Source organism: Pavona decussata, unplaced genomic scaffold (assembly GCF_977016875.1).
Source record: "Pavona decussata unplaced genomic scaffold, jaPavDecu1.1 SCAFFOLD_29, whole genome shotgun sequence".
Classification (NCBI taxonomy): Eukaryota; Metazoa; Cnidaria; class Anthozoa; order Scleractinia; family Agariciidae; genus Pavona; species Pavona decussata.
Genome location: NW_028145452.1, coordinates 1,400,344 through 1,415,471, shown reverse-complemented (window position 1 = coordinate 1,415,471; position 15,128 = coordinate 1,400,344). Strand labels below are relative to the sequence as shown.

Below are 15,128 nucleotides of genomic sequence, written 5' to 3'. Positions count from 1 at the left end.
CGTTACTGCACGACTAGGACGAAGTTTTCTTTCTTTCTAAACTTGGGTGCGCCTTCAGGGAAATTTCACTTTAATTTGACATTTGAAGCGAGTTGGACCGAATCGCGATAACGTTTGAAAAACGCGAGTTCATTTGAATAGTGATGTTTTAACCGTGACGTTCTCGCTGCCGTCGTCGTCAACACGACGGCCAGAGGAGGACGGCGACTTGTGCTCGCGTGAGGACAAGGTCGAGCACGCAAGCTACGACTTTGTCTGGTTGCCGTCCTGTTCGTAAACAAACCTTTATACGCAACACAACACAACACCAGGGAAAAATCTCTCTAAGCCCGATACGGCTTTTTAGTGTTTAAAGTGCTTTCTACAAAAGATAGTCTGCAAAAGAAAGAATATGCTAAAAAAAAAGCTTTAAGGATAAAGGCCCAAAAACTTGGATTTATAATATTACGAGGCTTGAAAAAGGGACGTGCGCTAGGCGAGACTCGCGATTTCATAATTATAGACCGTTTGCAGTCCCCTTTTTCCCTTGGGGTTAACCTAGTATTCAGTAACCAGCCGAACACGATCACAAAAACACAACAGAAAGTGCGAGGGAGAAACAGACTGCAATCCATCTTGACCTAAATTAAGGCAACTTAGGAAAAGTGAATTTGATCTTCCCAGGCTCCAGACTGATGAATAAATCATGGAGACCGAGGGGGCCGCCACCCTTTTTTTGTCCTATCCGTCTTTCGATTCGAGTGGTATTATGCACCTTTTGTTTTCGACCGACTGTAAATTTTGAAACCGGATCGACTGGCCCAACCACCAACTGGTCCGGAAGTTGTTTCATGGTAGCCCCGAGCCAGATGGATTGCTTCCTGTCAGTTGGATTTCCATTCATGTTATCATGGCCTGGTCCCGGAGGCCGTGATCTTTAAACTTGAGGCTCTTGGGGTATCTGGAAAAAAATCCTTTAAAAAATCCAACATTTAAGGAATAAACTTAGGAAATATTTTTTTAAGAATTGCGTCTTTTGCAGGCAATCATGCAAGTCCATTCCACCGATCTATTTATCCGGAAGTCCATGTTCTTTCATTTCCAGTTTTTCGCGGAAATCTTCTTTAGGGTTGCAGACGGTTCCCCGAAATATAGCTCGAAAGCAAACACTGGCGAAAAATATCGCTTGTGGGGCATTTTTAAAGTGACAGTCCGTTCTCCCTGTACAAGTTACTCTCGTTCTCTCATATTCGCGCAGTGTGGATTATAAATTTCAACACGTTTTTCAGCTTCGGTCTATTCACAGGTGAGGTAGTTTTTCGTGGTTTCCCAGGAACGTAAGCTTAACCGTTTCAATCAGGCGTAAAATTCAATATATAAATACATGAAAATAGGAAAACTCGCACAAAGAATATCACATATGTTTTTCAACCGTAGTTGTACTATTTTATTTTAACACGTTTCACAGAATGAGCGAAGAGCTAGTTTCAAGTTTGTTGTGAACATTGGTTTATTGCAGATAACGGGCTGAACGGGTATAAACAGACTTGATTATTATCTATATTACAAACTCTCTCGCTAAAGCGGCGGGCCGGGTATTTTGCAGAACGCTGAACGCCGAACGTAGTATAGAGGAGTGCTTAGCCCTAAATAATATCGTTCGTTGCTTAACCCTAAACTGTTATAGGTGGCATAAAATGCGACGTTCGGCATTCGGCATTCTGCAAAATACTACTGCCGCCGCTAAAGCTCCGTAAAACCTCTCTCGCTCGATCGTTCCTCAGGGCAGTGATTGTACTGATTGTGTGGATTGATTATGTCATTGTCTTTTGTTTTTTTATACCACACCCTCTATAAGAGGCCTCTATTACTCACTGCGTGATGTACTATACATCTACAATTTCCGATAAAGGTGAACGTGCAAAGCGACAACAGATATTAAAATGAAGCAAAAGTCCATCGGGTAAATATGGCGACCACACGCCCCGGCACGAATGATCGGGTTCGAACTCAATCAATTGATTGCATGGGTTCGCTCTCAATCGAATGATTGAGTTCAGTAATCGAACTCAGCTGAGTCCTAAATATTTGTAAGCGTTTGATTTGTGCTCTGTCATTGACAGAAGAACCAAATTACAACAACAACAATTTATTCAGAAAACCAAGAATTTCCTTATCTATACATGGCATTACCTAAGTTAGTTATTCAAATGTATAAAATTACAAGTTTTAGTGCGATTTACTTAAGAAATAACCGTTTGTATCGAAACTTTATAATATCGAAAATGAAAGCAGCAACTGATCTGCAAATGAAGGGGTCTATACTATTAAAAAGAAACAAAATTTTTGAGTTGTCGTCTAGTAGGTCTTTAAAAGAGTTATACTTTTGAGTGACGTCGTCAAAAAATGTCGAACGGAAATTATTATAAACTATACAAGAGAATAAAACATGAGATTCATTTTCAATTTCGTTAGATATGATTGACACAACGAACAAACTCTCAAATTTTTGGGAGTCTTGGGGACAGTGTGCCTTCCTGTTTCAATGTGTAACCGATGGTTCCCCAAGCGAAATTTGTTAATAGCAGTTCTGTGGAGATGATTTTTTATAAAGTCTAAAAATACAGCCTTTTTGGTCTCTGTTTTAAAAGTGTTTTAAAAAACAAGTTTTCTTTATTTTATTTTATTTATTTATAACTTTATTTATACACGGGTAAAAAACATCAGGACTTAAAGTAAATACTAAAATTGCATCAATTATATTAATTAATTATATTCGAGTTCTGTTAGTTTTAAGAAGTAAGAGTTGGTGGTTAATTGAAGTTTTCCACACATTTTGATTGATGTGGGTGGTAAACGCTTTACTGTTACTTTCATTTAAAACCAAAGAACTCGAATTATATTTGTTGCATAAAATTTGAATTTTGTGTATTAATCCAGACTGGAATTTATAAGCAATATCTTTGGAAAATGTAGACATTGTTTTGCAATATTATTACCTGGCAAAGTTTGCAGATGAAGCCAAATTTGAAAATGGAAATGTCTATAGTTCATTTCTGGCTGCAACATTTGGGCATTGCTTATTTACGCCTAAAGATTGTTTACAAAGGAAAATATGGGTTCTTTCAGTTACATCTTTTTCCCAAGAATTAAAATCATCTTTATCATAAACTCCCCATATTTCTGATCCATAAAGAAGGGTGGGTAAAAAGAGTGAATTAAAAAGTTTATTTGTGATATCAATTGGTACTTTTGAGAAATCTAAATAACGACAAGTAGCAAAGAAAGATCGTCTTACTTTATCTTTTAGATTTACTTTAAACCCCCCATATTTTAAAGTTTCCATTAGAAGAAAAGTTTATTCCGAGATAAGTGTAATTGCTTACAATTTCAATGCTGTTTTTATTAATCTGAAAACAATGTTTATGAATGATTGATTTCCTATATTCCTTCTGAAAGTTCATAACTTTTGTTTTCTTTGGATTTATAGATAGTAGCCAATGATCACAATATTCTGAGAGAATAGAGAGTTGCTTTTGCAGGCCTTCAGCTGAGTGAGAAATCAAAACTAAGTCATAGAGTAAACATTTATTTAGGAGGGATCCATTGGGTAAAACTATAGGATCTGTGCCTTCACGGTCAAGTAAAAAAGGGATTTCATTTAGGTATAAATTAAACAACATGGGAGAGAGGATACAACCTTGCCTAACACCTTTACAATAGTTAAAGAATTCTGTTCTTTTATCAGAGATTTTGATTGAACATTTGGCTTAGAGTAAAGATTTTTAATCAAATCATAAAATTTACCCCCATTGTTGTATTGAAGGAGTTTATAGAATAGACCGTCATGCCAAACTGAATCAAAAGCTTTCTTCAAATCAATAAAACAGGTGTACAATTTACCTTTTGCGACATGGTTAACGTATTTATCAATCAAAGTTCACGGCTGGTTCGCTTCACAGACAAATGTATGGAAAGTTCAAAACACCGCTGGACGCTTTCTGGCACAGCTACATCCCTCCAAGTTTTTTCTTAAAATCCTTTTCCTAGTGCCAAAAGTTTCCAATTCATGAATTTTTCACAAGCGATGTTTTATGAAAATTATTTGACATCGCATTTCCATACAAACACTGTTATTTCGAGCCTGTTTGCCTACTCGTCAAAATGGCGTCGAAAACCGTGATAAGGCCTAAAATGTGGCTCTGGAATGGTTTGTTTATAGTAAAACGCGTGACGGCGTAACGACAATTGGTCAAACGCGTGACGACGTAATGAGTAACGGCATAACGAAGTAACGCGAATCAGCGTAACGGGGATTTTTCAGCTTATATTTTTGATTGTTTTCTTATTTTTTTTCTTCTCATTAATTGGTCCTTTTTTTTTCATTTCACTTTCCGCTTTCCAAACAGTACCTCAATGTAAACTCCGACCTCGAAAACAATTTAAAAGTTATAAAAAAAAACCGGGTGTTACGAAAACGAAGACCTAAGACCTAAGACCCGGTCTTACGTACACTGCGCACTAGTAATTGTTCTTAACATATCGACAGCTAAAATAACAATTACTAGTGCGCAGTGTACGTCTACAATCATACTTTCAATGGTTTGTCTGCTTTTAATAAAGGGTCTTTGTTTTCGTAGTACAAAAACTAAGACCGGGGGTCTTAGTTTTCGTAGTACGAAAAGCAAGACCGGGTCTTAGGTCTTAGGTCTTCGTTTTCGTAACACCCCCCCCCCCCCCCCCCCCCCAAAAAAAAAAAAATTTTTTTTTACACACCGTTATTCTCACGAGTACGCACTCTTATAAATCCCCATAGGAAGGTTTTTATTCCACTGATTCAGGTGAAAAGTGAAATGACCAAACAAAGGAAATCTTAGGCAAGAACAAAAAATTAAACGAAAATAGAAAAAGAAAAGAAAAAAAAGAATATAAGTGAAAATCCCTTGTTACTCCGTTACTCATTACGCCGTTTAGTGTCACGCATTTTACTAACAACCCTCTGTTGTAGAGAGGATTACTCCTTGAAATGACTGAGGCTGAAATGAACCGTGTTCCAGGTATAACCGTAAACTCCTGCTTATAAGGCATAGGCTTTTACGAGGATCTTTGTTTACATGATTATCCTCATTAGCATACGTTAGCATAAACAAAAGGACAACGTACAAGTAAATGGTCTCCATACACTGAAAGAGCTTGGCAAATTTTAGTGCTCGCTAAAAATTTTATTGTGATATGTTTAAACAGTTTTTGAGACGTGACCTATCAATATATCAAGATTTTACAAAGAGTGCATGTCTTCGGCCGCCCTGCGTGTAGTTTGAAATTTTTCACTTTGAAGTTTGCACCGACTTTGTTTTGTAACAGTACTTATATTAAGGAAGCAAACAAGCTGCAGTTATTGCTTGCTGTAAACTGATTTATTCAGCAAGGGGCCCTTTGCAGCTATAACGGTGACATGGTTCAAAATCGACCTTGCTGAAGAGCAAGCTACGCACTGGGACACTCGGCAAAATAAAGAAAATTTAAGTTTGACTGGATGAAGTCGCTTTGTTTTGGATCTCCTAGTGCGCAACTTGCTCTGCAGCATGGTGGACTTCTGTATCATGTGACCGGTAGCTGCAAAGCGCCTATTATAATTTATTTGGCGTATGTTTTCAATGAAATTCTGCGTTATCCGCGATCCTGGGGGATCTTCCCATTGCGCTGAGACGTCAATATAAAGTCGTATTGCCGTCTCAAAATGACGGTTTCTGATTGGCTCAAAAACTGTCATGTAAGCATGACAGCACGGCACTTAAATGGGTTCGGCGCACCGATCAAAATTTTACTTCTGTGAATGAACATGCGACGTTGGATGGTGTTGTTTATTTCTTTTCATTTGAGTTTACAAAGCTTCTGACACTGTTCAAGGACCACTTATAATATTTTTTTGTGGTGAACATGTACCATGGTACAGCGGAAACACCTTTTTTCTTGAAGGTAAGCGAAAAAGAGTGATTATAAATTCGATGAAGAGAAATTTACTTAAAAGACTTTCTTGAGTGTGAAAGCGGCCACGGTAAATAAAAGGAAAGCAAAAGGATCTGTTTCTTTTCTGATGTCTCTTATCTGTAGAAAAAATTGCTCCAAGAGCGCTGCTGCGTTCTCTTTCATGGCCCAGGTTTGTCAATTTGATCTTCTTGTCGTAGCGCCGAACGGCAGACTCGGTAATTTTTACAGTATTCTTCGCTGCTTGGTTTCTTTCAAATTTCTATATCTCCACGGCATCTAAGCTAGGATAACAATGCTCTGTTTTCGTTTTTGGATACAAGTATGGTTGCTCTTTTTATTTTTGCTTCTGGTTGTGAGGTTTATTCATCACTGTTTTCACTCAGTGTTGTTGTTTTTGTCTCGGCGGTAACAAATTTTCAATAACATTTGCTGGTAAAATATTCAAACCTACTAGCTCGTCTATTTCATCAATAGGTGCTTTAAGGACTGTAAATTTTTGCATTTTCTTTGTTTTGACGTAAAAATTAAAGCCAAAAATTCAAATAACCCGCCCCGAGTAAAAGATTTCGCACACGGATATTACCATGGCTACAGTTTAACTGAAGTGAGAATTTATCTTTCAATCAGCGCACGATTTGTACTTTATCCGTTTACTCTCTCCAACAAAATGTCAGTATCGCGATAAAAAACTAAATTCGATTTTGAGACGGCAATACGACTTTATATTGACGGCGTTGGGAGAAAATATATTCCGTATTGGGCTCCGTCGCTTCGCGACTCCGCCCAATACGGAATATATTTTCTCCCAACTAGCCGTCAATATAAAGTCGTATTGCCGTCTCAAAATCGAATTTAGTTTATAATAAAGCATGCAAACGACGACATTTTATGTGCCATCGCTTTTTTATAAACCAAAAGAAAAACTTCACGTTTAAAATACTACCGCTGCAAAATTAATCAGAAGACTTCAAGTGGCGCTTCCTCATTTACACGTGCAAGACGGATGTAGTTTCAGAAGTGTGTATTTAGAATAGAATAATAAACATACAAATTCACCGGATCAAAAGCTGCTTTGAAATAATGTCTGCAAAAGAAATGAATTTGTCTTCATTCCCCATGTCTAACGACAGTTCATTCCTTACTTTTGTAGCTGCCACAGCGAACGCTCGCGAGTGCCTTTCTCGCTTTACCTTTAGGTGCTAAGAACATTCTATTGTTGGGTCGTACACTGTAACAGAATATTTCCCTTACAACTAACTTGTCACTTTCAGATCACCATGGCAACTGGCCCGAGTGGGCGAGTAATCTTATTCATGCCAACAACACTACCAGGCGCGACTACTGTACCCACAGTTCTAACGGCGCCATCTGCTACTGCTGAAGCTGGTAAGTTTGGCCAAAGAACATCTGTGGAGCGTATAGTCATTGTATGAACATATAAAAAAATCTTAACTGTGTGACAAGTCTCTCCGTAGTTGTTCAAGAGGTTGCTTCACTTCGTGTGTGTGTTTGTGGAGGGGGGGGGGGGGGGAGGTCTTTACCTTGTATGGGTATAGGGGTGCCCCTGAGGGGTTAGAAACCCTGACCCTGAAAAGAAACACACAGAGGATGACTGACAAAACTGAACCTTATGCCTGCCATGTATGCATTGGGAAGTTTTCTGTTGGCGTGCCTCATATTCTGTTCTGTGTTCATATATGACTGAATGGCGAACTGTTCACTCATTAATGTATCTTAAAAAAGGTCTGCTTTTTATAGAGCATTTCTACATCCAAGCGGGGTGAAACGATTCTGCTAAGCATTTAACTTGCTGAGCACACAACAACTTTTTCTTTAGTCAGTAGCTTTGATCTTGGAGATAACCAGAAGAGATGGATGGTGATTGGCATTTGCTTGAATAGACTTTTGTTACCAGTCCTCCGAGATTTTGTGGGTCAAGAGATACCCAAGCACTACACATCCCTGAAGACTGTACGCGGAATTGACGCTCAGGTCTTTGGGCGCCATTTGACGAACGATGGACCGTTTCAGTTGAATTATGGAAGCATCAACAATAACTGGGGTCTATTTAAGAGAAAGGTGCGTTCATATGATTACAAAGTCAACACGGCTGAAGACCTGGCGAAACTTTATCTTGAACCACATATGGCCAAGTTTACAGGTAAGACTGAAAATATAACTGTAATTCTTTATAGGGTCGACCGCAATCAAAACAGTTGCGTTTCCCCATTTTCAAATTGATAACTCGAAGAGTAGAAAAAAAACAACACCGATTAAATTCCACTAGCAAACCCAGAAACTCGAGGGGTCGTGCAGAGTTGAAATGTCTTCATGTACGCTTTTTTGTGAAAAATATTATCATGGTTTCATAAAGGACTTAGATCTCTATATGCGTAAGAGCATGATTTCATAACAGACCATGCAAAAATTGGGGACTGTTTAAGTAAAAGGTGCGTTCATATGATTATAAAGTCAACACAGATGAAGACCTGGCGAAACTTTATTTTGAACAACACATGCCCAAGTTTGACATTGACCAGACAACATCTAAACATACTTTATTCAAACGAGTTTTGTTTGCAGGTTTTGATAACACTTGTGACTTGTCAGCAGTGTTAGGAATTTTGGCGAACTCTTCAGCTTTTCATGCTCGTGTCCAAACAAATGCCAAGGACGTGCGCTCAAAAGTTAGAAATGAGTGGGGCCATTGCAACTTTGATCATTGGACTGATATAGAGTCCACCAACTGTTTCCAGATCATGGAGACCATGGTTCGTTCTCTGGGACTTCCGAAACCCGACGAAGACAAACAACTCGACGATCTTCACGACTGGGAGACTAAAGGTTAGTTGCCATTCTAAAGTTCTCCCTTCATGCAGTTGGTGCCTTACAATTACACACTTCTGGGGAGTTCTGGGGAGCAACTGCTTCACTCAAACCGCACCATGCCATCTCATAGAAAATGAACGATAATTTGCATCCGTGAACGCCCGCCTTTTCTTATAGCTCTTGAGCCAAACAGGTCTTTTCTAGATTATTCGAATTGATTAGATAACACCGGATTAAAATACGAGGGTTTCTATAAAATGCTAACGATTGTCATCTACACAATCTGTGACGGTCTGACTTCACGACGCAGCAACCACATTTGGACAGGGTTACTCTCGGATTTATGCATCTTATTAGTAGGATAACCGATTTTAACATGAAAGAAAGAAAATTGATATTGCCGAAAAACAAGACAAGCACACACTCGTACACAACTTAGTTAAACTATATTTGTGTTGCAGTAACGATTTTTCATTCTTGACCATTCTTTGATTAGACGAAATGAAACGTTATGTAGTGTCGCCACTGTGGCCTGGCGCTTTGCCTGAAGCAGACACCAGAAATATCTTTGGCATTATCATTGTGTCCTGATAGGTTTGCAGCTGTGTATGGGCTGCCCAGTGGACAAAGATTTGGTGAAACTGATCAGTGTGGAGGTTGCCAACCTTGAAAAAGAAATAGAGAACATTAGAAACACAAGTACAGATGAAGCCAAGAAAATATGTGATGCCCTTCAGACTATCAGAGACGAAATTGATGAATTTGACAAGCGAATAGCTAATATTGAGAAGAGGCTGGAAGAAGAGCGAAAAGAACGGTTAGAAAAACAGGAAGAAATTTCAGGTGCAATTGGAGATATTTCAAGTGACTTAACAAAACTAGAGAAACGCCAAGATATTAGCGAAGAGAACATCTCCCTATTAGAGGATAAGCAGAGTGACCTTGAGACCACTGTATCGTCCGTTAAATACGAACAGGCTGGTCTTGCTTCTGAAGTAGGGGCTCTAAAAATCGAGCAAACCCGGCTGGATTCTAGATTGAGAGCACTAGAAGAGGGTAAATTAAATGCAACATCCGACACTAAGATTTTTCAAGTCCCTCGTCGTAATCCTTGCTTTTGTGGTCGCAATAGCGAGCTAGAAACCATTGCAGCGCAGCTCAAAAACACCGAGAATGACTGTGTTCATTCAGTTATTTGTGGTCTTGGGGGTGTGGGGAAAACGTCTCTCGCTGTAGAATTTCTTTGTCGTCAAGAGGGCGAATATCCTGGGGGTATTTTTTGGATTTCAGGGGAAAATAACAATATTTTTAAAAGGTCTCTCAGCGAGTTAGCGCGTCAAATTGGAACTTTTGAAAACGATTTTTCCAGCTCTTTGTCGAGAACTCTTGACTGGCTGAGAAAACGTGAAGAGTCATGGTGTTTAGTCGTAGATAATCTTGACGAGCTGGAAATGTCCACAGACATGCGCAAGCTGCTCACTGGTCACTGGAAACACGCAGCTCGTGGTCACATTATCATCACCACAAGGAGGGAAATGTCAGAGATCGGCGAAGAAACGGGAATCGAAGAGCAATGTTGCATGGAGTTGAAGTGTTTGACCGAGGAAGAAGGCATTCAGTTTCTTCGAATGCGAACAGGAAAGGCTGGTGGTGAGGATAGTGACATGCGTGAGCTTGTCCAAGAGCTTGGAGGACTACCGCTGGCACTTGATCAAGCTGGAGCCTACATAAGATGCCTTAATCTATCCATTAAAGATTACGCAAAGAAGTACAAGAAGCAAAAACTGCTTCTTTTGAAAAAGAAAAAAGCCCGACATCTTGTGGAAGACACCACTTCTGAGCGATTAGCTGTCCACACAACGTGGCTGTTGAATTTTGATTATATCAGTCGTATCTCGGACGAGATGAGTCTTGGAGAAGTACCCATTCTTTTAATGCAGGTCTGTGCGTTTCTTGGCCCAGACGATATTCCCTACGAGTTGATCAATGAGGGGTTAAACAACGAGGAAAGTTCCACAGCGGATAGTGGTTCGAGTGATCTGTGGGATCAGTCTGAGGTAGTGTCCCTTCTTACTAAGTTTTCCTTGTTTCAAAGATTTGGATCAAATTCGTTCAATGTCCATCGTCTAGTGCAAGAAGTAATCCGTAGTCAGCTGGACAAAGAAACTGAGTTGAAAGTCCTTTCTTCCGCAGTACACATCCTTCACTTCGCTCTGGTTTATACACGTTCACCGGCAGCAGTTTGCGAAAGTTTCGTTGAAGATGCTGTTTTTAGTGTTGAAAATCCCCCGTCTTTGCATCTATGGGGTAAGTTGGCTTTGCATGCCACCTATTTGCAAGAGCATTTGCGCAACTTTGCAATGAAATATAAAGAGTTGGTCCACACTTTGCTATATACAAAAGAAACCGTTCGAGTATTCAATGAAGCGGGCATCTTCTACAGTGTTTCCCAAGAAAAAGTGAAAGCTCAAGAAGTGCAGAAATTGAAACTGGACTTACTTGTGAACCTTCATGAGGGAGTTCCTGAGAATGGTGCCAAACTGCCAAATTATTTCATTGACATTCCTTTGAAAGAAAGGGAGTACAAGCTGATATGTCACTGTATGAGGCATCCTCCCGCTGAATGGGATGCTATGACTGAAGGAGATTCTTCTCAAAAGGAAGGGGATGAGAAAGCTAACGAGCTAAGAGAACAAGGAAACATTGCAGTACAAAGGAAGAGGTTTGAAGAGGCATCAAAGCTTTACTCCAGTGCAATTGGTTTGTCGGCTGGTGACTGTCGACTGTTTTTCAACCGAGCTCTGTGCTATTTAAAACTTGGTCAGCCACAGAAAGCACTTGATGACTGTGAAAAGTGCCTTTCGTTAAACCCCAATTACAGCAAGGCACTACATCGCAAGGCCTGGGCTTTACGTGAGCTTATTGAAGATGGATCTACTTATCTAACAGGGGAAAAGAAGGCAACCCTTGCAAGGGCAATTCACTTTGATTCCAGTCTTCGTCGTGACAATACCTTTTGTAAAATGTTTCCTGAAGTACTCTCACTCACGGCTAAGGAAGTACACAATGCTTCTCAGTTGGCTTTCGCTCTGATGACAGCACAGGCAAATGAAACCCTGCTATTGCATGAAGGGGAGTATAATTTAAACCATTTCGTCGCCTTTACGGACCTTCAGATTGTCGGTTTAGGACAGGAAGTCGTTTTTGCAATCAAAGAGCTCTTTGCTATTGTCCATACCAGGTGTTATTTTGAGAACGTGATTTTCCCAGAAGGGAATGTTGGTCTGATCTGCCGAGAAAAAGATGCAGCTATTCACATGAATCATTGCAAAATCTCTGGAGGATATTCTAGTTGTGAGGACTATCCAGAATGTAACGGTGGACCAGGATGTATAGCAGCCTCTTTGGGAAAACCTGTTTGCGATCGCACTGATACATTTGGAGACTCGAAGTCTGGTATTGGGGGTTTTCCTGGAGTTTCGATTACAAGTGGGAGTTGTGCGCTCATTGAATACTGTGCTGTTCATGACTGTGGCGGTGGAGGTGTTCTGGTTGTTGGTGAAGGTTCCCAGCTGGAGGTCAGAAAATGTGAAGTGTTCAAGAACCACCAAGCTGGTTTAGAAGCCAGAGAGGGTGGGAAGCTTGTTGCCTCTGAGAACAGGATCTTTAATGGTCGTTATCACGGCATCTTAATTGGTCCAAATGCTGGAGAATGCCGTGTCAATAACAATAAGATATTCGAAAATACAAGAGAGGGTATCTATGCCGTGAGCAACAAGAAAGGGATAAAAATACATAACAACGATATTCATCACAACAGACCCTTTGGTATTTCTCTGCACGACGATTCTGGTCTCTTGATCAATGACAACAAGATATTTGAGAATGGATTTTGGGGGATCCTTGTCAAATCACGAACCTCAGCAAAAATAACAAGAAACGTAATCTCAGGGAACAAATGCGGTGGCATTTTCATTGGTATAAATTATTCTGGACGTGTTTATTTAGAGTCGAACATAGTTCGCAATCACAGTGGCCCGTGGCTGGAGTACCAAAAGTTTCCCATTGATGATGACTTACTTAACGACGGTGGATCAGTTGGTGAAGATCTTCCACTGGGAGAAAAGAAGCTTTATTCCAACCCTCCCATTCTCAGGCTAAACAAAGAATTTAACAACGAAGAGGGCATGTATCACCCCAGAGAGGTTGCTGAACGAATTTACAGTGGCTGTACATTTTGTCGTCGCTCAAAACATGAAGTACATCGCCTCCAGAAATGTACAACCTGTCAGATTGCATCTTATTGCTGCAAAGAATGTCAACGTAAACACTGGCCCACTCATAAGACATTATGTATCGCTTTGAAAAGTCGTTATTCTGTAACAGTGAATATTATTCCTTTTTCCAAGCCAGACGTACCGCAGATACGGACATTTGGAACTCATTTGAAAGATATTGGAACAGGTCCCAAACCCAAACGTAACAGTCACCAAAAGTTCATCGTCAAAATTCAAACCAAACCTCTGAATAGTCATCCGTTGCAGTTGCTGACCGTTTATGACAAAAGCCTCACCATTGACTGTCTTATCCAAAGTCCTGAAATCTTCAGCGTGATAATGGAATGTGGTGTACTTGGAGCTTTATACAAATTCACAAGCAAAAAGGTTTTTTTCTGGGCCATGTTTGCTGAAAAAGGAGAGAAATTGACTATTTTTCTCGATCACTTGGCTCCTTATCAGGAATGGTAACCGTTAACAGAATAGGTACTAGAAGATAAGTTTAAGTGGAAAAAGAATGCACTCTCGACATACATGCAGTAGAGATGCCAGCAAGACAGTGCGTTCTCTCTGCATATATGAAGACATATTTAAAAAACATCACATTTGTCCCAACAACAGAACACAGAAGAACGCTGTTTTCCAGGAGGGACGCAAAAATAATGGCAAATGGCAAAACTGAAGTGATGTCCTGAGCACACAAGGGGGAAGACCTGGTGTAAAGTAGAGTCGAACACCAATGGAAAATAGGACGTTGTCATCACACCTTGATACAGACAATTGTTATCGATATACATGCAGGCAAGTCCTGATGGAGCCGTATCAATGGCAAACAGCAAACAGCGAAAGTAACGGTTAAAATACGGTGATGGTGTCGGAACTATCTTTCGCATCTGATGCTTTTCCTGAAAGTCATATTCACCACGTGCAGTATCTTCGAATCTCTATACTGAATAATCAATCCTATGCTAGTTTATCTTCTTTCGTTTCTGTCACAAGATACGGCTCGCTGGCCATCCCTTCCTAAGAATTTGAGCACTCGAGCTGTCTCAAGTCCCATGCGAATCAGTTGCGTATTGCTTTTAGTGGCTGCTCCCCCGGTGTCCTCCTCAAGTTAGCACCTTCTCCAAATCTAATGTCTTGGTCTTTGAGTCGCTCGAAGGACCTTCACGTCTGCCCGAGCTGTCGATGCAGTGCCACTTTCTGCTTAACTCTGTATCATGTATAAATCCTCAAAGTATTATGCTATGCAGCCAATAGGATGGGCTTTCCCAGCCAACTGATCGGCCATTTCATTGTAAATGATGCGTGAATAGAAGTCTATAACGTTCCCTGTCTGGGGCCTAGACACCTGAGGGTACTCGAAACGAAACTTGTGCGACCCTGCTTGCCTGCACATCAGTCAAAGAAACGCCTATTGCCATTTAAACAGATCCGCCCCAGGCTGTTATATCCTTCCTCACACCCAACAATGATTTCATCCTTTGATGGCTCTCAAGTAAAAATACAGCACAATAGCGCCTTTTCTCCAGAGAGTCAAAAGCGCTAAATACATGTTACAATGAACAACCAAAGGACTTTAAAAAGCAGGTTTAAAAAAGCAATGTCTTACCGTTCTGTTTAAAAATGGCCATGAAACTCGTATTCTTGATCTCAACTTCGTAGTAGTAAGTTGGTCACACGAATATAAAAAGTAGGCTTCCACTATTGACTGTCTGACTAAAGATGAGTAGAAGTATGCCCATGGATGGTCTGTTATTTGATTACTGTGCATCAATTGGTCAAGGTCTTCCACGTGGAGAAAGGGAGGTTTATTCTAAAGTTCCCGTTCTTAATCAGAACAAAGAATTTAACAACGAAGAAAGTAAGTTCCATCCCCGAGAAGTTATTGAGCAAATTTATAGTGGCTGTACTTTTTGCCGTCGCTCAAAAGATGAGGTACAGCGCCTCTTGAAGTGTTCAACCTGCTACATTGCATCTTATTGCTGCAAAGAATGTCAACGTAATCACTGGCCTACTCATAAGACATTATGTATCGCTTTGAAGAGTCGT

At 40.2% G+C, this 15,128-nt stretch overlaps 1 protein-coding gene across 1 annotated transcript; it reads left to right on the top strand.

Moving 5' to 3' along the window:
- The first annotated feature begins 1,152 nt into the window (after nucleotides 1–1,152).
- Nucleotides 1,153–13,601, top strand: LOC146484859 (uncharacterized). The gene is made up of 5 exons (XM_085104308.1): nucleotides 1,153–1,285; nucleotides 7,242–7,356; nucleotides 7,808–8,131; nucleotides 8,554–8,814; nucleotides 9,394–13,601. The coding sequence occupies exons 2-5, from the start codon at nucleotides 7,248–7,250 to the stop codon at nucleotides 13,545–13,547; spliced, it is 4,848 nt and encodes a 1,615-aa protein (XP_084960434.1). The 5' UTR covers nucleotides 1,153–1,285; nucleotides 7,242–7,247; the 3' UTR covers nucleotides 13,548–13,601.
- Nucleotides 13,602–15,128: the final 1,527 nt, after the last annotated feature.